The 25,307-nt window shown below is 39.7% G+C and overlaps 1 protein-coding gene across 11 annotated transcripts in view; it reads right to left on the bottom strand.

Annotated features, from left to right (window-relative positions):
- Window positions 1-25,307, bottom strand: part of ENTPD1 (ectonucleoside triphosphate diphosphohydrolase 1) — a 128,784-nt gene that overhangs the window by 25,133 nt on the left and 78,344 nt on the right. For 4 of the 11 annotated variants that reach the window (XR_008292155.1, XR_008292156.1, XM_053207301.1 and 1 more), the window contains exons 1-2: window positions 24,985-25,141; window positions 18,208-18,335 (exon numbers count right to left, since the gene is read on the bottom strand). Coding sequence is in view for 8 of the 11 variants with exons in the window: in XM_053207301.1 (XP_053063276.1) it covers window positions 18,208-18,335; window positions 24,985-25,129 (273 nt within the window). In the remaining 3 variants the exon portion in view is untranslated. Of the gene's footprint in view, window positions 1-6,863; window positions 7,036-18,207; window positions 18,336-24,984; window positions 25,145-25,307 lie in introns of those variants that run through there. The other 7 variants (XM_053207302.1, XM_053207300.1, XM_015083004.3 and 4 more) reach the window with 4 other exon arrangements.

Below are 25,307 nucleotides of genomic sequence, written 5' to 3'. Positions count from 1 at the left end.
GGGTATGCCTGGTGTCGCCCTGATCACAAGACCTACCAGGATACCAATCCCTCTAGAACAGTGGCTCTTAATGCTGGTTGCACATTAGAAATATCCAGGCCTTACCCAGGATGGGGCCTGAGACTCAGTATGAATTAGAAGCTTCTCAGGTGATTCTAATGGCCAGCCAGGAATCAGAACCATATGCTGAAGCAGCTAAGACAATATGGATGGAACAGACAGCCATGAAACCAGCAGTGCCCAAACTTATGTACACACTGGAATCATGTCAGAATCACCTAGAGAGCCTCAGAGGCTACTGATGCCCCTGTTCCATCCCCAGATATGTGGTTTAATTGGTCTGGTATGTGGCCTGGGCTTTGGAAGAGACACATGGAAAATACTAAGCGTGTTTGCTTTTTAATTATGAATATAACTATATATTGTATTCAATAAAACTTTTAAAATATGTATTTTCATGTTTTGGGCTTTTGCATCTAGGGGGTATGAAAGCAAGAATAAAGGAAGAAAGATGATGGGAAGACAGGGGGAAAAGTCAGTATGAGAAAGAACTAGATGGTCAGAGGAGAAAGGGGGAAAGAACAAAGTCCTCACATTACATTTCATGAGTACGTTAAATGTACCAGGGAGATGTGCTGTCAAAACTGTGCTGTAGTGTAGGTACTCTTTTTATCCGTGCTATAGAGGTAAGAAACTAAAGTACAAAGAGGTTAAGTAATTTACTCAAGATACAGAGCCAATAGGTGACAGAGCCTGGATTTGGATCACAGTCACACCCAAGACCTCATGCTGTATATACAGACAAACACAGGAGCAAGGGCAGAACAACAGCTCTCAAACTGATCCCCTATTAAAGGCTTTTAACAAGGGTTAACTACAGCCAAGTGCACAGATTTTAGGTGTGCATCCCAATGAATTTTTGCATATGTGCACATCCATATACACCACCACCAATATCGAGATTCAGAACATTTTCTACTCCTGAGAAGGCTTCCTAGTGCCCCTTTCAGTCAGTTTCTCCTGAGGGTAAACTTGTCTTGATTTCTATCACCACAGGTGAGTTTTGCTTATTTCTGAGCTGCGGTTAAGAGACTCACACTGTGTGTCTCCTTTATGGGTAGCTTCTTTTCCTCTATACTGTCTCTCAGATGCTTCCAGACTGTGTGCAGCAATAGTTCATCCTTTTTGTTGCTGTGGAATATTTCATTTTTTACTGCATGCACTATATTTTTATCCATTCTATTTTTGGTGGGCATTTGAGTTGTTTCCAGTTTGGGACTACTGGGCATATAACCGCCAGGAACATTCTTGCACATGTCATTTTGTGGATATAAGCTCTCATTTCATTTGGATATCGACCTAGGAGTAGACTGCCGAATGCCTTTTTTAATTTATTTTTTTAACATTTCTTTATTATTGAGACAGAGACACAGAGCATGAGCAGGGGAGGGGCAGAGAGAGGGGGAGACACAGAATCCGAAGCAGGCTCCAGGCTCTGAGCTGTCAGCACAGAGCCCGATGCGGGGCTCGAGCGCACGAACTGTGAGATCATGACCTGAGCCGAAGTCGGACACTTAACTGACTGAGCCACCCAGGCAGCCCCCGAGTGCCCTTTTTGATCATCTCATCTTCATCTTTGGTTACATCCCTAAGTTCAATCAGGAAAAATGCCATGATTGAATAACAATGTCTGCCATGATTTTGTGAGGACAGCATGACAGCACATGTACTTTTATTTATCAGCCCTATACTAGAGAGAAACATGAAGGAAAGCAAACGGGGAAGCAGAAGGAAGAGAAAAAGAGGAAGCATTTCTAAAATGTGAGCCAATCACTCTCATCACACTTTGCTACTGTGGACCTCAAAGTGTGGTCTGCCTCTTGATAATGCTCAGCTCAGCAGCTGTTTTATATATATCCTCTCCCACTGTCTTATTACTTGGTAAGAACCTAAGAACTTCCAGGGAGAAAAGAAGACAAGAATGAGGATTCAAGAGACCTCCCTGGACCACTGGGAAGAGCTACAAGTGGACTCTGCTGAGGTGTCAAGCTTTATTATGTTTTTCCAGATTAGGGAGTATCAGTGTGCAGCAGTGGGAGGATCCTTGACCCTCCATAACCTCCACAGTGTTCTCAGCTTAGTTACACACAGCAGGACTCCCTGTGGCAATGAGCATTATGCCCTTAAAAAGAAAAATGCCTGTATGCTTGGCAAGAAAGCAAGCTGGACAGACTCCTCTGCAAGCAGGCTTGCAGTGAGAGGAAACCACGAATTGACTTAGGTATTGACCACTGCCGGCAGAGAGGGGAATGCCTGGGGTCTGGGGCCTTTGGAACCATGGGAAGCCTCCTAGAGTGGAGAAAGAGTCTCAGAGGTTGCACAGCAGAAAATTCTGTTGTTCCCTAGCAGGGTCCGTGAATCCTTCCCGCCAGAAAATGTTCCAACCACAGCAGCAGATGATAAAATCTATCAAGGCAGCAGCAGCAAGCAGCCTCTATCTGGAATCAGGACATTCTATTCTTTGTTGACATGAAGGTCACTCTTCCAGTAAAGCAAAGGAATCAGCCTTATTTCTATCAGCCTGCTTCTCGAAGGCCTTACACAGGGAGGTGGCTAAGAAACGATTGTTTTCACTACATTTTGCTTGTCAAGTGTTTGAGAAGGTGGAGTGTATACTGTAACACAGGCATTGAGGACATTTCACCTTGTGTATACAGCAGACTGGAATGCTAATCTGTTGAACGGTGCCAAATATTTTTTGTCTTCGGAAGTGGTTTGCAGAGTAAAGAATTGGCATCGCTTGCTGCTTGAGGGACAGATAAAGCTTGATTGTATGAACATTCTGTTTGAACATTTTGGAAGTCTGCCTTTCATTGTTACAAAACTGTCAGCATTTTTACACATTCCCATCTTAGAGCTAGAAGTTCATTCCATCTAATCTTTGTATTTGATAGATGAGAAACTATGTCCGGTACAATTTGACAACTTGCCTAACAAGTCCAGATAGTGAAGGCCTTAGGAGACCCATGTGGGGCCCAGGTGGCCACCGCCTTTTGTTTCTTTTTCACAGCAGCATTTCCAGTGCATGTTCCAGCAAGCACAAAGCCTGCAAGGATCCAGGCAAATAAACCTTCCCAGAAATCTGGGGAAAGCTGAATGTGCTCTCTCTCTCTCTCCTGGTTCATCAAACCCACTAGGTAGTGAATGCTTCACAGAAGTCTGGTGGTGGAGAAACTTGCCTAACTTTGTTTGAGCCAGCATTCCCTAGACTCCATGACAACAGAATTCTGTTTAAAATAAAAATCTCCACCCAACAGAAATGCTTTGACAAATGCTTTGTTTTGTGCCATCCTATCACTCTTACCCAGTGCTTCTGTAGCTCATATTTAAAACACTTCTAAAAGCCCCTGTGAGTCTGTTGTTCACATTAAAGAAACATCAGAGATTTGTGTGATGATGAAGAGATACGATATTCCCCTAGTATTATTTCAATATTACTTTCTATTTTAAATATTTATTACATATTTAATAGTATTTCAATATTACTTTCTAATTTAAATATTTATTAAATAGCATCTAGGAAATGAAGGGGAGAGGCGTAAAAAGATACTTAAGATCCTACCAACTAGACATCACCGTCATTTTGATTTGTCTCCTTCCAGTCTTTCCTAAATGCATAAATTTTTATATAGCTGAAATCTTACTGTTGTATACAATTTCATCTTAGACTAGTTTTTGATCATGTCCACGATTTTAAAATCATAACCAATCTTCCTAAGCTATGTTGAGTGAACAGAAGCAGTGCTCTAGAAAAAGGAACAATACTGGGGCGCCTGGGTGGCTCAGTCAGTTGAGTGTCTGACTTCGGCTCAGGTCATGATCTCGTGGTCCGTGAGTTCGAGCCGCGTCAGGCTCTGTGCTGACCGCTCAGAGCCTGGAGACTGTTTCAGATTCTGTGTCTCCCTCTCTCTCTGACCCTCCCCTGTTCATGCTCTGTCTCTCTCTGTCTCAAAAATAAATAAACGTTAAAAAAAAATTAAAAGAAGAAAAAAAGAAAAAGGAACAATAAAAATGACCTTGCTTGGTTCATGGAGAGGCCAATGTAGGGCATTTGGTGAAGATCTGGAGGTACAGGTGACAACAGACCCTGAGCCCACCGAGAGGGGTCATGTGGAGGTGGGCCAAAACTCTCCTTAAGATGGAAGTAATTCTACCTGCACAAATGTCACAAGTCCAAGAGTCTGAGTAAATGTCCCTAGATGTGGGGGTAAACAGAAAACTGGAGCATCAGATGATCTACTTGTATTCCTGACTCTGCAGAAGTGAGATATTCAACCTCAGTCTTCTCATTCAGAAGCACCTGCCATGACACTGACCAGTCCTCAATTCCCTGGAGGACAGGTAGCTTCTGTTCCACAGCCTTGGCCCAGAATGCCCTTCACCTGAGATGCCAGCCTTCTCTGACCTTCTCAGATTTGACTCTACCCTCCTAATCCATGGCTCAGAGTACCTGTACTTTTGCTCTAAAGACAGCACTTACCATGACGTGTACTACATGTCTGTGTGGCTATTTGCTTCATGTCTGTCTTCCCCATAAGGATGTGGTACATTGTTCAGGCAGCTCTATTTTGCTTACCATGGTATAGCCAGCATCCACCACAGTATACACTACCACGTGTTAGGCACAAAGAAGGAATCAACAGACAATTGTTGTATCGAATGAATGAATGAGGGGGGTTAGAATTATATGGTTCCTGCACTCCTTCCAGTCTCAAAAGAAGTTAATATTCACAGCCCAATATAAAGTAGTGCCATTGGGGTTGAGTTCCACCACCACTACCACCACCACCCAAAAAAACCCCGTAAGCCAGGTAACATGGGCAGCCATGGGATAATTAACTTCTCTTGGTCATTTCAAACATACTGGTTCTTTAGAATCTTTCTTAAAAGTCTCTGTAGCTTTAGTTGTACTTTTAGCAGCCTCCTCAGTCTGTTTCAGTGAGTCTTTTTGAATAAACAAAACTAATCCTTTTGAACTTGACTCTATAAACAAATCAGGTCTCCATTAGCTACAGCAATGCCGGCAAGGCCTATAAACAATTGGAGACCATTTTCTGCCTTTTTTTCCCCTTTAATTGGAATTACTAGACCTTCAATACAAACCACAGTTTTATTGCTTTTGTTTGTTTAATCGTGGTAAAATACACCGAACATAAACTTAACCATTTTAAGTGTACGTTCAATGTACAGTTCAGTGGCATTAAGTACATTCACAGTTTGGTGCAAACACCACCACCATCCATCACCAGGGATTGTTTTTTAAACAAGACAACATTAAAATCCAGTGGAGTACAAATAATATAGACATTTTCCGGGAGTATTTGAGATTGAAAATTGGAGCAAATCCTTCCAAATTCTCCATAAAAAGATACAATCGCACAATCACAAATGCTTAACGAAAGAGACCACTTTAATTCCCTGTGAAAAAGCAGATATACTGGGACAGGCTCAGCAACCTTAACAGATTAGCAGCTAACGGCCTTCCCTAGAACTCATCTCCCTCAAAGTAGTGTGGACAGCTGGTCTCCACGAGGGCTTCTGATGTGCTAGATACTCTGATAAGTGAGCCACTGGTATTATTCCTTATAATCCTCACAACCACTTCCATTTTAATATGAGGAAACTGAGGCATAGAGAGAGAATCCTACTTGCCCAAGTCTCATAGCAGAAAGTAGCAGATCTGAGACTGAAATCAAAACCATCTGGTCCCTGAGCCAGCAGGCTTTCCACAGACGTGGCAGCTGTTAATGAAGGCATGTGGTTTGGTACTGGGTCAGTCTGGTGCCTTTGAGAGAACCCTGTGGGGATCTGTGTGTGCCAGAATGTAGAATGTTTGTGCTATAAGGAATATCTGGTAACTCGCTAAATGCCAGTGTTCACTAATGAGCAGGAAATTAAGGAAGTGATGAACTGAGCAGATCTGAAAAGCTACCTCCCCATCCAGGTCCACTAGGATAAAGGCACTTTCCCAGGGGGCACGTAGTTCACTAAGGCCTATTTTTTGAAAGCCATCATTGCATATCTACGGGACAGTTGGTTCCCAGACTTTAAGGGCATGGGAATGTCCCAGAATGCATATTCAACAAGTAGGTTTTTCAAACCCTGCAACCTGAAGGTTCAAACTGAGTTGGGGCTGGGGGGACGGGGGTGGAATAGGGAACCCTGGTCTCCAGGGGATTTGGAGACAGAGGCCTGCCTCCCACGTTGACAAATGTTGCCAACAGTCTGGTCCTTCACATGCTCTTCACATTCAAGTAGGAGGCAGTTTTACCTGCGTAACTCTATTCATTGAGCCAGCAAACTTCTATGAGGCAACCAAGTCAGATGCTGTGCTGGTTATAATTTAACATGGATTTTGTGATTATTTGATTAATGATTATCTCTTCCACTAGACTATAAGCTCCATGAAAGTAAGGACTTTGCCAGTCTTACTCATTGGCATAAACCCAGGACCTAAAATAAGAGTAGATGGTCTGTTTTGTATCTTAAAATCCTCATATATGGACAAAACATAAAAAACTCTTAAATATGCAAAACAAACAGAGGGTTGCTGGAAGGGTTGTGGGAGGGGGGATGGGCTAAATGGGTAAGGGGCATTAAGGAATCTACTCCTGAAATCATTATTGCACTATATGCTAACTAACTTGGATGTAAATTTAAAAATAAATTAAATTAAAAATAAATAAAATTTTTAAAAAAAGAGTAGATGGTCAATGACTATTTGTTAAGTGAAGAAGTTGAGTGAATGAATAAAATGCATGCAATGACATATGAAATCCAGGCCCTGTCCTCAACATGATTACCACCTCAGTAGCTGGGCAAGTAAACAACACATCAGTACAAGAAGGAGTTCTTGTGTTTTTCTAGATGTGGCATGGGCATGAGGCCACTACTTCTCCAGTAAGGCAGAATCCAAACTGGGTCAGGTAGGAAGATGACAGGACTGCATCAGCAGAATGGGAGGGTTGACCTGGGCTGGGTTAGACAAGGGTGGGTTAGATGGGAAGAAGCAGGGATAAAATGGCAATTTGTCACCAGGCAGACAGGCTGCAAAGATGATAATATATGATCTATCAATCCTGAGTGTCCACAGTGGGCCAGGACTCCTGCTCAGCACTTCACGTTTGCATTTATTTATCCCAATTAATTCTTGCGGTAACCCAGGAGATACTGAGCCTTGTGCAAGAGAACCTCAAAGGCCCTCATTTTGTTTATCTATAAGATGAGGATAATCTTTCATTCCTTAGAGCAGTCCTGGAAGAAAAAATGGAAATGATTTATAAACTGCAAGCACTATATTAGAATGATAGAATTCCTCAGGACTTGGTCCTTGCCCTCTTCTTGCTTTTTACCCCTTTCCTATAATCTCATATACTTCTAGGACTTCAATACATCAATGACATAAGAACCATATCTTTAGTCTAGACCCATACTGTTCAATAAGGCAGCCCTTGAAATAGCCCTTGTGGCTATTGAGCCCTTGAAATGTTGACTACAGGTGACCCTTGAACAACACAGATTTGAACTATGCAGGTCCATTTATACATGGATTCTTTTCAGTAAATACAGTACAATACTGTAAATGTATTTTCCCTTATTATGATTTTCTTTTTTAAATTTATTTATTTAAATTCAAGTTAGTTAACATACAGTGCAGTCTTGGTTTCAGGAATAGAACCCAGTGATTCATCACTTATATATAATACCCAGTGCTCATCCCAACAAGTGCCCTCCTTAATGTCCATCACCCATTTAGCCCATCCACTGACCTAATTACCCCTCCAGCAACCCTCAGTTTGCTCTCTGTATTTAAGAGTCTCTTGTGGTTTGCTTCCCTCTCTGTTTTTATCTTATTTTTCTTTTCTTATGATTTGCTTCTTTTTTTCTTTCTTTCTTTCTTTCTGAGAGAGAGAGAGCACAAGTGAGGGAGGGGCAGAGAGAGAGAGAGAGGAGACAGAGAAGCAGGGATTGTGTTCACCCAAGTGGGGACTTGAATCCACAAACTGTGAGATCATGACTTGAGCTGAAGTCAGATGCTTAACAACTGAACCACCGAGGTGCCCTCTTCTTATTTTTGTAATGTTTTCTTTTCTCAAGCTCACTTTATTGTATGAATACAGTATATAATACATACAACATACAAAATATGTGTGAATCATATTTTTTGTTTATGTTATTGGTAAGGCTTCTGGTCAAGAGTAGGCAATTAAGTTTTTGGGGAATCAAAAGTTATACATGGATTTTTGACTGTGTGGCAGGGAATGGTACTCCTAACCACCCATGTTGTTCAAGGGCAAACCATAGTCTGTATTAACATGTGACTTAAGTTAAAAATTGCATTGGATTTTGAAAATAGCATGAAAAAAGGAATGGGAAATGTTTCATTAATAATTATTTTGATGGAATGTTGAAATAATATTTTGGATATAATGAATTGCACTACATTAAAATTTAATTAATGCACTTAATTAATTACATTGTTATTAAAATTAATTTCACCTCTTTTTACTTTTTAAAAGTGCTGCTCCTAGAAAAATTAAAATGTGGCTTGCATTATACGTCTCATAAGCAGTGTGGGTCTATACCTCTTCTATGAGGTCTAGATCTGATTATCCAACTGCTTTGACATTTCTCCTTGGATGTCCAAGACCTCAAAAACAAAAACATTTTTCTTCAGAAACTTAACTCAAAACCTTCTCCCCCTTCCAAATTACTGTAATAGCCTAGTCTCCTACATCTGCTCTTATCCTCCCACCCTCTACTTCATTGCAGCCAGAGTGATCTCTGCAAAACACAAATCTGATGTTACTGTCCTTCCCATTGCTCTTAGGATTAAAACTAAAATCCTCAACCTGATTTGCAAGAAACAGACTGCACCACCTCTCTCACCATCTTTATCTGTGAGATTCTTGGACTTGCTTTCCTTTTGCCTGGAATACTCTCTATCCATCTCTACCTCAGCTAACTTCCTATTTATTTATTTATTTATTTATTTATTTATTTATTTATTTATTTATTAAAGTAGACTCAAGCCCAGTGCAGAGCCCAATTTGGGGGATGAACTCACAACACTGAGATCAAGACCTGAGCCAAGATCAGGAGTTGAATGTTTAACCGGCTGAGCTTCTCAGGTGCCCCTAACTCAGCTAACTTTGAAAGTAAGGTATGTTCATTCCTTTAAAAAAAAAAAAAAGGTGTTTTTTTTTTTAATGTTTATTCATTTTTGAGACAGAGACAGAGAGACAGAGAGCATGAGTGGGGGAGGGGCAAAGAGAGAGGGAGACACAGAATCTGAAGCAGGCTCCAGGCTCTGAGCTGTCAGCAGAGCCTGACACGGAGCTCAAACTCATGAACCTTGAGACCATGACCTAAGTTGGACACTTAACCGACTGAGCCATACAGGCACCCCTAACTCAGCTAACTTCTAATCATCCTTCAAACATTATTGTAAATGTGATTTCTTTCAAGGAAGACTGCCTGGCTTTCACTTGGTGGCATTCATCACAACTATAATTAATAATTTGTGCCATCTATTAAATGTGTTTCCTTCCCCAGATAGTAAGCTCAATCATATCTATACTGGCTTCCCAATTGTGTAGCCCAGTGCCTAACACAGATACTTAATACATAATTGTTGATACATGAATCTGTGAACAAAGATCTGCTAAATAAGGTATGGTCATAAAGAGATGATGTTATATATTTTTATTTTATTTTAATTCCAGTATAGTTACATACAATGTTATATTAGTTTCAGGTGTAGAATATAGTGATTCAACAATTCTACACATTACTCAGTGCTCATCATGATAAGTGTACTCTTAATCTCCTTCACCTATTTCACTCATCTCCCCACCCAACCTGCCCTCTGGTAACGATCAGTTTGTTGTCTATAGTTGAGTCTGTTTTGGGGTTGTTTCTTTTTTGTTTGTTTCTTAAATTCCACAGATAAGTGAAAACATATGGCATTTGTCTTTCCCTGACTCATTTCATTTAGCATTATACTCTCTATCTTTAGCACTATCCATGTTGTTGCAAATGGCAAGATTCTTTTTATGGATGAATAATATTCCATATGTATGATATATATATCATATATATGTGTGTGTTTTCCACAGTGCTTTCCACAGTGTATGCGCCAGTTTGCATTCCCACCAATAGTGCACAATGGTTCCCTTTTCCTACATCCTCACCAACACTTGTTCTTTGTGTTTTTGAGTCTAAGGCATTCTAACAGGTGTGAGGTGATATCTCATTGTAGTTTTGATTGACACATCCCCAATGATAAGTGATGTTGAGCATCTTTTCATGTGTCTGTTGGCCATCTGTATGTCTTCTTTAGAAAAATGTCTGTACACGTCTTCTGTCCATTTTTAATCGGATTATCTGGTTTTTTGGTGTTGAGCTGTATAAGTTTTTTATATATTTTGAATAGTAACACTTTACTAGATATGTCATTTGAAAATATCATCTCCCACCCAGTAGGCTGTCTTTTTATAGTTTTGTTGATTGTTTCCTTTGCTGTGCAGTTTTTATTTTGAAGAAATCCCAATAGATTATTTTTGCTTTTGTTTCCCTTGCTTCAGAAGACATATCAAGAAAAATGTTGCTACAGCTGATGTGAAAGAAATTACTGCCTGTGTTCTCTTCTAGTATTTTTATGGTTTCAGGTCTCACATTTAGGTCCTTAATCAATTTTGAGTTTCTTTTTTGTATGGTGTAAGAAGGTAGTCCAGTTTCATTCTTTTGCATGTATGTGTCCAGTATTCCCAACACCATTTGTTGAAGAAACTTCTTCCCATTGCACATTCTTGCCACCTTTGTCAAAGATTAATTTACCATATAATTATGGGTTTGTTTCTGGGCTTTTGATTCTGTTCTATTGATCTGTGTGTCTATTTTTGTGCCAGTACCACACTATTTTGAAGAGTACAGCTTTGTAGTATATTTTGAAATCTGGGATTCTGATATCTCTGGTTTTGTTCTTCTTTTTCAAGATTGCTTTGGTTATTCAGGGTCTTTGTGGTTCCATACACATTTTTGGATTGTTTGTTCTTGTTCCGTGAAAATACTATTAGTATTTTGATAGGGATTGCATTAAATCTGTAGATTGCTTTGGGTAGTATGGACATTTCAACAATATTGGTTCTCTCAATCCATGAGCATGGAATATCTTTCATTTGCTTGTGTTATCTTCAATTTCTTTCATCAGTGTTTTATAGTTCTCAGAGTACAAGACTTTCACTTCCTTGGTTAAGTTTATTCCTAGGCATTTTATTTTTTTGGTGCAATTGTAAAGGGATTTTTTTCTTACATTCTCTTTCTGTTACTTCTTATTAGTGTATAGACATGCAATGGATTTCTGTATATTGATTTTGTATCCTCTGACCTTACTGAATTCATTTATCAGTTTTAGTAGTTTTTTGGTGGAGTCTTTAGGGTTTTCTATATATAGTATCATGTCATCTGCAAATAGTGAGAGTTTTCCTTCTTCCTTACCAATCTGGATACCATTTTGTTTCTTTTTCTTATCTGATTGCTGTGGCTAGGACTTCTAGTACCATGTTGAATAAAATGGTGAGTGGACATCCTTGTCTTATTCCTGACATTAGGGGGAAAGCTTTTCATTATTGAGCTGTTAGCTGTGGGTTTTTTTTTAAAGATATTATTTTTAGGTAATCTCTACACCCATAGTGGAGCTTGAGCTCACAACCCCAAGATCAAGAGTAACATGCTCTACTGACTGAGTCAGCCAGGCATCCCAGCTGTGGGTTTTTTATATACGGTCTTTACTATGTTTATGCATGTTCCCTCTAAACATACTTTGTTGAGGGTTTTTGTCATGAATGGATATTATACTTTGTTGCATTCTTTTTCTGCATCTATTGAGATGATAATATGGTTTTTATCCTTTCTCTTGCAGATGTGATATATCATGCTGATTGATTTGTGAATATTAAACTACCTTGAAGCCCAGGAATAAATCCCACTTGATTGTAGTGAATGACTTAATGTATTGTTGGATTTGGTTTGCTAATATTTTATTGAGGATTTTTGCATCTATGTTCATCAGAGATATTAGCCTATAGTTGTCTTTTTTTGTAGTGTCTTTATCTGGTTTTGGTATCAGGGTAATGATGGCCTCATAGAATGAATTTGGAAGCTTTCCTTCCTCTTCTATTTTTGGGAATAGTTTGAGAAAAATAGGTATTAGCTCTTTAAATGTTTGGTAGAGGGGCATCTGGCTGGCTCAGTTGGTAGAGCATGTGACTCTTGTTTTTGGGATTGTAAATTCGAGCCCCATGTTGGGTGTAGAGATTATTTAATAAAATCTTTAAAATACACACACATATACCTACATACATAGATGTTTAGTAGAATTCACCTCTTAAGCCGTCTGGTCCTGGATTTGTGTTTGTTGGGAGTTTTTTGATTACTGATTCAATTTCTTTGTTGGTAATAGGTCTACTCAAATTTTCTATTTATTCCTGGTTCAAATTTGGGAGGCTATGTTTCTAGGAATTTGTCCATTTCTTCTAGGTTGCCCAGTTTGTTGTCATATAATTTTTCATAATATTCTCTTATAATCCTTTATATTTCTGTGGTATTGGTATTTCTCCTCTTTCATTTTTTGATTTTGTTTATTTGAGTCATCTCTCTCTCTCTCTCTCTCTCTCTCTTTGATGAACCTGGATAAAGGTTTATCAAGTTGGTTGACCTTTTTAAAGAACCAGCTCTGGTTTCATTGATATGTTCTATTGTCATTTTTAGTTGCCACTGAGTTTATTTCTGCTCTAATCTTTAATACTTCCTTCCTCCTACTCGTTTGGGGTTTTGTTTCTTATTCTTCTAGCTCCCTTAGGTGTAAGATTAGGTTGTTTATTTAAGATTTTTCTTGTTTTTTGAGTTAGGCCTGTATTGATATGAACTTCCCTCTTAGAACAACTTTGCTGCATCCCCCAAATTTTGAACAATTATGTTTTCATTTGCATTTGTCTCCATGTATTTATTTCCTCTTTGATTTCTTGGTTGACCCACTCATTGTTTAGTAGCATGCTCTTTAACTTCCATATATCTGTGCTCTTTCCAGATTCTTGCTTGTGGTTGATTTCTAGTTTCAGAGTGTTGTAGTCCAAAAAGATCCATGGTATGACTTCAGTATTTTTTAATTTATTGAGACTTGCTTTGTAGCCTAATATGTGATCTATTCTGGAGAACATTCTGTGTGCACTTGAAAAGAATGTGTATTCTGTGGGCACCTGGGTGGCTCAGTCAAGTGAGTGTCTGACTTTGGCTTAGGTCATGATCTCGCTGTTCATGGGTTCCTGCTTCCTACTTTTCTTACTCCTGCTTATGATCTTTCCTTACCATTCAAAGAGATCCTCCTGGATCTGGATTTCTGTTTCCTTCCCTAGATTCAGGAGGTTTTCAGCTATTTCTTCAAATAAATTTTCTGCCCCCCTTTACACTCTCTTCTCCTTCTGGGAGCCCTATAATGCAAATGTTTTTATGCTTGATGGTGTTGCTGAGTTCCCCAAGTCTGTTTTTATTTTTTTCTCCCATTCAGCTTGATGGCTTCCCATTACTCTGCCCTCCAGGTCACTGATCCATTCTTATGCTTCCTCTAGTCTACTATTTATTCCATCTAGTGTATTTTTTATTTCAATTTGAGTACTTCATCTCTGGTTCTTTTTTTGTTTTCTATTTCTTTGTTAAGGGTGTCACTCTTTTCTCAAGTCCATTGGGTATCTTTATGACCATTAATTTAAATTCTCTGTCAGGCATATTACTTATCTCTGTTTATTATCTCTTGCTATGGTTTTGTTCTGTTCTTTTCTTTGGGACAAATTCCTCTGTCTCCTCATTTTGTCTAATTCTCTGCATTTTTTTCTTCTCTGTGTTAAGAAAGATAGCTACATCCCCTGTACTTGAAAGTAATGGCCTTATAAAGAAGAGGTCCTGTAGTGCCCTGGCGTGCAGTGTTCCCTGTTCACCAAAACCTGGCACTTCAGGGGTGTCTCCTATGTGTGATGCACGTGCCCTGCTGTTGTGGCTGAGTCACTTTTTACTTCAGTCCAATTGTCTGCAATGGCTCTCTTTGCCTGTTGTGGGCAGGGTTTGGTCCCTGTGCTGTTAGTGGAACAGTCTGGGGCCACCTTTGGCTTGAGTTGAGTCAGACCAGGGGTTGGCCAGAGATGCATTAGCACAAACTGCAGGGTGTTTCTTGTGTTGTCTTCTGAGAGACTTTCATCGGTTGAAGGGGCCCACAGTCAGACCAGATATCTGCCCCAGCCCACTGCTAGGGCTGCAGGCAGACTGGTTGTGTGGTTATCTTTTCTCCCTGGGGCAGGAGTCACTTTGGAGTGGTGCTGGGTCATCAGGGCTGCTTACACATTGCTAGGCTTGTTGCACCACTTTGGATGGGCTCTGGTCAAGGGCATATTGGACGGGGCAGGTACACAGAAGAATGTGGGGCTGGGGGCCTGGGGCACACAGTGTTAGCAAGGTTTGTGTAGGTCTGCTGTGGAAGGGAACCTGTAGCCACCAGAACCAAGGCTGGCTGGATTAGAGGGAGTGGATCCCAAGAAGCACTTGGGAGCAGGGTGGGTTGTGTTAGCAAGGTCTGTTGTGATAGACCTGGAGTGAGACACCTGCATGTCCTCAGGAGAACACAAGGGTGGGGGCAGGCTGTTAGCAAGTTAGGTAGTGTTGGAACAGTGCTGGTTCACAGGTGTCCATGTGTTTATGTTGGGAGGTAGGGGAGGGAGATGGCATCTACCAGCTCCTTTGTTCCTGGAGAAGTCTCTCAATGATCCCTACCCTTCCAAGCACATGCTCTGAGATTAGTAAACAAATCTCCCTCCTGCACACCCCAGGTGATTTTCAAACTGCTGCTTCTAGGTTGTATCTCCAGGGGCTGTTTGTTGTGCTATCTTTTCAAGGCTGGGGACTTAGTTTCCTCTCACCATCCCAGCTCTTCCAGAACTGAGCTCACTAATTTTCAAAGTTCCAGGTGTAGGCCCCTGCTTCACATGCAGGATCCCCGTGCCTGAGGTGCTTGGTGTGAGAGTCTTGTCCTCTCCCCTTTCCATGCCTGTATTGTTCTTCCCTCCCACAGACAGTCGCATAGTTCCATTTAGCTTCTAAACACATCTCTGCCCTTCCTACCCTCTGCAATTTGGTCCCCTTCTCTACATTTAACTGTGGAAAGTCTGTTCTGCCAGTCTTCAGATCACTTTCTGGGTTACTTACACTGATGTAGGTGTTATCTTGTTCCATGGAACAAGATGAGCTTAGGGTCCTCCTACTCCATCTTCCCCAGAAGTTTGATGTTATACATTTTTCAAACAAATGTACCAGGTACAAATATCAAAATAAGTGTTATTCTTTAAATCATTTTTGAAAGGAAATAAACTGATTCCAACAAACTACTCAAAGCACTCAAGTAGCTCATGATATTTGGGATGATCCTGGTATTAGTTTACAAACCACCCAAGAAAAGAGTCTCGTTTATTGCTCCTTATTTTAGATTATATAATATTTAATCATACACCTTATTCATCAAACTTAGTTTTGAATGATTTAAGAGATATTATCAAAGAGTATGCTCCAAAGCAGCAATGTCCAATTAAATTTTCTGCAGCAATGGAAATGTTCTATGTCTGCACTGTCCAATTTAGTAGCCACCAGCCACATGAGGCTATTGAATACTTGGAATGTGGCTGGCACAATTAAAAGACAAAATCTTTTATTTTAATTAACTTAAGTTGAAATAGCTGTATAGGGCTAATGACTATCAAATTGGGTAGCATACATAGCTTAAAGCCATCACCAAAGACAAGTGCCTAAAATACTTTTGCCCTCAATATATGCCAGCAATCTTATTAAAATTAATGTATGACCTTAATAAATAGCTAACTTGCATATATAAATTGATCTTTGTGTTAAATAAACCAGTGATATTGCTATAAAGATTCATTTCATATGCCAGTGCCTACTCTTCAAATACTCATACTTTTTATTTAAAGACTTTGTTCCATTTTGTGGGTCCAATACAACACAGAATCACAACAGAGTCAATGGTGACCACTGTGATTGCAGAAGTATTCTTTGGGAACACGGAGCTCAGGTCTGTCATGGATTTTGCCTCCTAGACAGTCCCCCTCTCCAATGATGCAATAATGAACATGTAAAAAGGTCAAATCAAGAAGGCATGTACTTTTGGAGCTGGTAAACAAATAGCAGAACTAAGATGTCACGAGACTTCAACTGTGAGTGAAGTTTTGCCAAGAGAGCCGACATCACTCAACATTAAAAGGCAAGAGACCATCGACAATGAGATAATATCAGCCTTCTGTGCTGACAAAGGGGCTGCTGTGCACAGTTCCACTGAGTTGAGTTCGTGTTGCAAAGGAATGCCAATGTAATATCCAGGCCTCTGCTATACAGCAACTGATTTGGGTGGGTGGCAAAAGTTTTAGAAGCCCAGCATATGCATCCATCTTTCCAGTCTCACAGTTTAGTAACTTCAAATACAAGAAAATATACTTTTGAAGATGTATTCCAGAGCCTCCATGGTCAAGTTAACTTCTGAACATATGTACAGTTCATGTACATATGTGCCAATATGTACAACATTAGCATATTGATATATTCTGGGCCATTTTAGTTTTATTTACTTGTAGATTAATTTCAATGAAAGTTTAAAAAGGTGTGTTTACAACATAAATTTACATTTACCATATGCTTATTACTTAACAGATTAAATAATGACCACATTATAAGGTACTCATGAGACATTCATGTTTTAGAAATTTTACTTTGATGAGTTTGAAAGGAAGCAGAAATAAATCACAACAGAGTTAATGACCCTAATTATTTTTAAAAATTTATTTATTTAATTCAAGTTAGTTAACATACCGTGTAGTATTGATTTCAGGAGTAGAACCCATTGATTCTGTCACTTACATATAACGCCCAGTGCTCATCCCAGCAAGTGCCCTCCATAATGCCCATCACTCATTTAGCCCATCCCCCCAACCTACCTCCCCTCCAGCAACCCTCAGTTTATTTTCTGTATTTAAGAGTCTCTTATGGGTTGCCTCCTCTGTTTTTGTCTTATTTTTCCTTCTCTTCCCCTATGTTCATCTGTTTTGTTTCTTAAATTCCACATATGAGTGGGGCACCTGGGTGGCTCAGTCGGTTAAGCGTCCGACTTTGGCTCAGGTCATGATCTCACAGTTCGTGAGTTCGAGCCCCACATTGGGCTCTGTGCTGACAGCTTAGAGCCTGGAGCCTGCTTCAAATTCTATGTCTCCCTCTTTCTCTGTTCCTCCCCTGCTCATGCTCTGTCTCTCTCTCCTTCAAAAATAAATAAAAACATTAAAAATTTTTTTTAATTCCACATGAGTGAAATTATATATTTGTCTTTCTCTGACTGACTTATTTTGCTTAAATAATACACTCTAGTGCCATCCATGTTGTTGTAAATGGCAAAATTTCATTCTTATTTTCAATGATATTAACTAGCTCTTCAAATGTTGGAAATTTCCCAAGAAATCTGTCCACCCATGAATTCATTTCAAATTACTATATTCGATACATGTATATTTTCTTTGCATTTTTAAAACTGATTTTGCTTCTTTCTTTAGTATTTTGGAGATGAGGAACAGATCTTCTCCACATTCTTTGACCTTCAAAGTGCTTTATACAATGCTAATAAATTTTATTATTTTGGTGACAGTAGTAATTGAATAAGAAGAACAAAGAGTACAGTGTTGTGACACATCCACAATGAAACAATGAGTAAGAAGTAGAGATAGTACTAGATCAGAGAATATCAGCACAAAATATTCCCACAAAATACTAGCGCATATCTGGATGTAGTGAATTAAGTATCTGTTTCTGTTAAAGTACTAATAATAATTATTGCTGAACAAGCATAAACACAATTCTCTTCCTACCACTAATTGATTCAAGGCATTCTCTCTTCCAGAATGAACATTGTTTCCATTTTACCCCCTTAATTCAATGGATATTGACTTGCTCCTGAGCTGCCAGAACCTCCACTCCTCCTGAAAGCTCTGATTTACCGTAACTTCCTTCCCTCGCCCAACCCCAACCAGACCCCCTCAAGATTTGATTTACCTTAACATTTTCTGGCAATGGTTTGTTCTGGGTCAGCCCCACAGCGATCAAAGCAATCACAGCCATGATAGAGGAGAAGCCAAGGATGATCAGTATGTTTCTAGAACAAAAACTCTTCAGTTCAGACTCTAAAATCAAAAGCAGAAAAGGAAATATCAATAAGAAGTCAACAAACATTGACTTTTCCTCCACTTTCTGTATGGTCTTGTGCTAGCTATCTGGAGACATCAAAGATAGATAAAGGTCCATCTTTATTCATAAAACACTTGCAAAGTAATAGGTAAATAATTCAAGAACAAAAGGATTTGTTTGTTCTGTGATGAGGACCAAGACTGAATTAGTGGCTTTGGTAAGGAGAATGGACAGAATTGGGTCAGTGGTCAGATAAGGAATGAGGAGACAGAAGAATCCCAAACTGGCAATTTAATAGGTCATGTAGGTCTATCAGGATACAAGTAACAAATAACGAAAAAGCAAGAATCGTCCTCATTTCTCAAATATACCACAAAATGCTTAAGATGTTAAAGAGTATTTAAAAAAAAAGATGTTAAAAAGTATTCAGAATATATCATCAAACATGAAACTCCCACTACCTCAAGATATTTTCTGGCTTGATATCCCCTTGCATTTCAGCCACATTATATGTTGTAATTGGTAATAGCATAGAGGCTGTGGAGTTTTGAACATATCATCATTCCCATTATCTCATCTATTCTGTTCTTAACCTGTCATGGGACATAAAAAAGCTCCAAGCAAAGAATTAGATAAAAGGCAAAAATTACTTTGATCATTATGAAGACAGCATATAGCAGAAGTGAACAAGAAATGGAATGCTGCCCACTCCCTCCATTCTAACAACTCACTCTCTTCCTCTTTCAACTTCCCAAACTATCCCTAAACTTTTTTCTTAGACTTTGAAGAAGAAGGATAGGATAAAGCAGTAAAGAAGCACATGAAATGAGATGGGTTCTACAGAAGAGACTGCACTTCTCTAAAGACAGGGCATGGGATTAAAACAGCTGAAAGAGGAGCCCAATTGAGTCTTTCCCTCTGGGTTTCCCTCTTGATTAGCAGCAGCTACCGCATACTGAAACAGGAGTTCCTCCTTAAGCTTTTGAGCAGAAGCTTGGATTTAATCCAAAGAATTGTAACTGCATGGGTCTCCAGTCTGCTCATCAACCTCTAGTATCTTGACCAATCTTTACCCATCAGACCAAACAGTACAAAACTTAGGAGAAAAAGTTTTAACAAAATCATTAGCTACTGCTTCCAAACACAGCAACAATAGATGAAATATACAGCACTTCCCCCACCCCTTCTCCCTTCTCAAAAGAACTTCAATTTTGTTCAGATGCTTGCCATTCCTCCAAGCGGTCCACATACCTCATGGGAAAAGGATACAACCCTCCAGCTCAGGGTCAAGCCTGATTGTTGTGCATAATCTCATTCCCTCACCAATGACTAGTTCAACAATGGATATGTATCCAAAAATAGTCCATGAGATCCTAGAGGAAGGCTGCTGGGGCAAGTTCAGGAAAAGAAAGGCAGCATTCTCGTCTTCCTCAGACATTGCCCTGCCTGGATAGGATGACATCCAATGATGGCAGAACACAGAGACGGAGAGAACTTAAGTTTTTAATGGCATTTTGTACTGGTGAAACAACAAATCCTGATCCAGTCCTCCCATGAGACTTATGCTTTGGCCCAGTTAGAGTCAATATTTTAATACTTTGAAGCCAAAACATCCTAATATAACTGGTATGACAGAAGTCTGTTTGATGCCAGGGTTCTGGAGTCTGGAAAAGAGCATCCCCTAGGTACTACCTGCCTCAGTTCCCAAAGTTATGATATTGACAATCACAACTTGTAACAAGCAGTACTTTGGATGAACAATTACAAATCAAATACCAAGGGTAGCGCACTGCAGCAATGTTTCTACTTTAATTGAATTTTGAATTCTCTACTCCCTCAAGCTGTTCCCAAAAAATCTACCTATTAAGTTGTTTTGTTCTCATAAGTATGACAATTTTGCTTTCTCACTTTCCTTCCACATCCATTGGGCACTAATCTTAGTGGTGAAAAAGACCAACAAGGTCCCCACTCTTTGGAGTTCACAATCTAGCTGGGGAGATAAATAAACCAGAACAGAAGTGACAAATAAGTGACTTCAGATCATGATACATGCTAAGAAGAAATTTAAACTAAGGAATGTTTACAGTTTAATGGAAATTAAGTAATGGGATATGCAGCAAAGTTGTGGTGGGAGAATTAAACTGAAGCAGGAAAGCCTCTCCAAGAAGGTGACATTTGAGCTGAGACCTGGATGTTGAGCTATGAGAAGGAGTAACAACATTTCAGAAAAAGGGGACAGCAACTGCAAAAGCCCTGAAGTAGGAAACAGCTCAATGTGACTGTTTCTTCCATTTCCTAATGAGATTATTTACTAACATCATTATTCCTGAACAGTTGGAAATATACTTTCCCACATTTACCCAGGTTTCCGATGACATCCATATTATTAGAATGTATTGAAGACTTTCATCATATTCTTATTAAAGATAAGACAAGAAAAAGAACTTGAAGAGAAAGCTAAGGAACTTTTCATACACGTTTTTTAAAATTAACCAAAAAAATAATGGCTCAGTTTGTTTTTTATGTAACTGGCTAGATTCCCAGGGAGGAGTAATTAAAATACTACCATGTTTTCTATGGATTATGGCAGGTAGTTTTCCAAAGCCCTGATCACATGCAGGAAGCCAGACTCTTCTTAGGAGGTGGTCCTAGATGTACCATTAAACACAAGGGTCCAGGTGGGACTTAGCTGTGTTGTGCTCATAAAAAGGGAACCACTTAGGTTACTACCCCTCTTCTCTGGCCCCCAGAAACCTTTCAGATGTCATGACTGCTTTTATCAAATCCTGTTATGGAAAATTCACAGTGACTGTGTCTCCCAGACTCCTTGAAAAGCCCTTAATTTGCTTTGATAACAGAAATTTGGTTTCTATCACACCATGTGAAATACGATTTCAAAAACCAATTTCAAGAAACATTTTATATCAGAATATCTAATGGCAAAATGTTGTGTTTGTTTTCCTTTGAATTGTCTCACTATACTGGAAAATTCAAGATTATTACTTCCTTCCCATTTTCCCCTTTCATATGATGAGCAGGGAAATGTTTCTATTTAAGATGAGAGAACCAAGTAGAAAGTTCAGGTCTCACTTGAGACACAAAACTGAAGGAAACCCAAGCTTTGAGAAAACCGATTGATTTCAAGCCAATTAGCTATGTCTGAGGAAAAAAACCAAAAACAAAAAATGATGTTTTTATTCTTATGCAACAGCCATCCTGACATCTATAGTTAGCATCCTATTAAAGTGAAGATCAGTCTTATTTAGTTTTGTCCTTAGCGAAAATTCTGCTGAACAGAGAAATCCTGGCATCTCTACTTCATGATATCAAAGACGTAATATCTTAAAATTTTACTATATGAATAAAAAGATTTGGAGTGTTGGCAGATGTGGTGGCTTTCAGGCAAAAACAACCCAAGTTTTACTCTGCAGATCCTGTGTGACTCACTAGATTCAGACCGTTTCCAATTTGATGGGTCACATCCGGACTAAGCTTGGCTCATCACATAGAAGAAGAGCAAACACAGACAAGCACTGGTGAGTAAACACCAGTAGAGTGCTGTGGCCCTTGATGTGGGCATTGACAAAGCCCAGTGACAGGACAGTCACTGAAGTTCAAGGGACTGGTCCTAATCTGGCCCCACCATTCCCCCAAATCCCAGCGTCAAAGTCCCTGCTCCATTTCTCCTATCTTCCTTCTTTTCCATCAAGTAGTTGTTCTTGGTGACACACATTTAGGTTGTTCTCACACTTCAGGGTTTTAAGATCTTTCTCAATTCTCAGTTCATTCCAGGTGCCTTAGACCCACCCTCTTCTGTGGTGATATCCACTCTGGTCCAGTCACTTCCACCTCTGCTACGACAGACCTTTCTTATACCTTCCACCCCTTCCAGTGCCCTTCCCTATCAGAATCCATCCATGTATGGCTGCAGAAATCTCCCATAACTGACATTCCCATGGTTCTTCCTGATCAAGAGTCTAAGGTAGCTTCCTGTGGGCTGCCAGATGAAAGCCATACTGATCTACCTAGACCTCTCAACCCTCTGGAAATGTAAGCCCTTTCTATCTCACCATTCCAAGAAGCAGATGTTTTTCTTCAAGATCATACTGCCTGACATCATGTTCACTAGAATGTAAATATCCTGAGTGCAGGGACTTTTCTTCTGGCTTGTTCATTGCCATATTCCCAGTATAATGAATAAATAAATCTTCAGATTCTTCTCCTGAGAATCTGAAATTTCTATCACTTAGAATTCTATTCCCCTCTTTCTCCACTTCTTTTTCCTTGTCTCTTTTAAAATCAAGCTCAATAGCCAGACTTCAAGCTGTATTACAAAGCTGTAATCATCAAGACAGGATGGTACTGGCACAAAAACAGACACTCAGATCAATGGAACATAATAGACGACCCAGAAGTGGACCCACAAACGTATGGCCAACTAATTGTTGACAAAGCAGGAAAGAATATCCAATGGAATACAGACAGTCTGTTCAGCAAGTGGTGCTGGGAAAACTGGACAGCGACATGCAGAAAAATGAACCTCAACCACTTTCTTACACCATACACAAAAATAAACTCAAAATGGATGAAAGACCTAAATGTAAGACAGGAGGCCATCAGAATCCTCGAGGAGAAAGCAGGCAACAACCTCTTTGATCTTGGCCACAGCAACTTCTTATTCAACAAGTCTCTGGAGGCAAGGGAAACAAAAGCAAAAATGAACTATTGGGACCTCATCAAAATAAAAAGCCTCTGCACAGCGAAGGAAACAGTCAGCAAAACTAAAAGGCAACCGACAGAATGGGAGAAGATATTTGCAAATGATGTATCAGATAAAGGGTTAGTATCCAAAATCTCTAAGAACTCATCAAACTCAACACCCAAAAAACAAATAATCCAGTGAAGAAATGGGCAAAAGACATGAATAGATAGTTTTCCAAAGAAGACATCCAGATAGCCAACCAACACATGAAAAAATGCTCAACATCACTCATCATCAGGGAAATACAAAGCAAAACCACAATGAGATGCCACCTCACACCAGTCAGAATGGCTAACATTAACAACTCAGGCAACAGCAGATGTTGGTGAGGATGTGGAGAAAGAGGATCTCTTTTGCACTGCTGGTGGGAATGCAAACTGGTGCAGCCACTCTGGAAAACAGTATGGAGGTTCCTCAAAAAATTAAAAATAGAATTACCCTACGACCCAGCAATTGCACTACTAGATATTTATCCAAGGGATGCAGGTATGCTTTTTCAAAGGGGCACATGCACCCCAATGTTTAGAGCAGCACTATCAACAATAGCCAAAGTATGGAAAGAGCCCAAATGTCCATCGATGGATGAATGGATAAAGAAGTGGTATATGTATACAATGGAGTATTATTCGGCAATCAAAAAGAATGAAATCTTGCCATTTGCAGCTATGTGGATGGAACTGGAGGGTATTATGCTAAGCGAAATGAGTCAGTCAGAGAAAGACAAATATCATATGACTTCACTCATATGAGGACTTTAAGACGCAGAACAGATGAACACAAGGGAAAGGAAGCAAATATAATATAAAACAGGGAGGGGGACAAAACAGAAGAGACTCTTAAATATGGAGAATAAACAGAGGGTTACTGGAGGGGTTGTGGGAGGGGGGATGGGCTAAATGGGTAAGGGACATTAAGGAATCTACTCCTGACATCATTGTTGTACTATATGCTAACTAACTTGGATGTAAATTTAAAAAATAAAATAACAAAGTAAATAAAAATTAAAAAAATAAAATCAAGCTCAATAGGAAGCTATGTTCCCATCCATATGCTTCAAAGCTCAATTGTTCCAGTAGTTCTCTCTCCATGTGCTGCTTCTGGATACTTAATGGATTGAGCCATTTGTTTGGGAGGTCTATAGCTATTTGGGGAGGGGCTATGCTTCATTTGTTTTTTCAGTTAGTCATTCAATAATTATTTATGGAATGTATTATACTGTGCACTAGACCTGCCCTAGGCTCTAAGCTACAGCAATGAACAAAACAGATAAGCATCCCCATCCGCATGGTGCTTATATCCTAGTCTGGAAGCAAAGACAATAAACAAGATAAGTAAAATTTAGAGTATATTACATAACCATAAGGGCTAAGGAAGGAGGAGAAAAAAGCAGGAAAGGTGAAGAAAAAGGATAAGTTTATTATGAAAGGTCTTTCTGAGATGGTGATATTGATGACAGTCAAAGATGTGAAAAGAAAGCATGCATACCTGTTGAGCAAGAGCATTTAAAGCAACCAGAATTGCATGTGCAAAGGCCCTGAGGGTGAGACAGTGCCTGGTCATGAGGTCAGTGTGACTGGAAGAGTGATGCAGGGGAGAATAATAAAAGATTGTCAGGTGGGTAACTGGGTTGCTTGCTTATAGGACCTTGCAGGTTCCAGCAAGGTTTTGCCTTATTCTAAGAGATCTGACTTATTTCTAGTCATTTGTATTATCTACACTCGGCACCGTAAGGTAAATAAGAAATCATCAAGGGCCTTTAAAGTCCCTGGAAAGGGAGGATGTGGCCTTTTAGGCAGCACACACCTGCCTCTTGTGATGAGGTGCTGAGGCTACCCCAATGAGGTCAGGTCACAGCACAATCACACAACCAAATATAGGCAGACCTGGCTCTGTTGAAGAAAAGACTGTGCCAAGACCAGGTGAGATGGATCCAGGAGGAATAAATACTATCACGTGGGAGGTCTTCTCTATACCTTCTGGCCTTGGTGGATCAGGACCAGAGAATCTTTGCTGAGAGAACATCATCATGAGGGTTCACTGAGCCAATAGTCACCATGATCCATGAGCAGAATGCTAAACTCCACAAACGTCTGAAGGGTGGCTCAAGATATAGCAGAGCCCAGACAAGCTCACCTTTGCTCAGCCTCTCTGAGTGTCCACTTCCTCATGTGCAAAATGGGGTCCAAAATAGTAGTTACTTCATAGG

This window comes from Acinonyx jubatus, chromosome D2 (assembly GCF_027475565.1).
Source record: "Acinonyx jubatus isolate Ajub_Pintada_27869175 chromosome D2, VMU_Ajub_asm_v1.0, whole genome shotgun sequence".
NCBI classification, from domain to species: domain Eukaryota; kingdom Metazoa; phylum Chordata; class Mammalia; order Carnivora; family Felidae; genus Acinonyx; species Acinonyx jubatus.
This window is presented reverse-complemented; position numbering and strand designations above follow the sequence as displayed.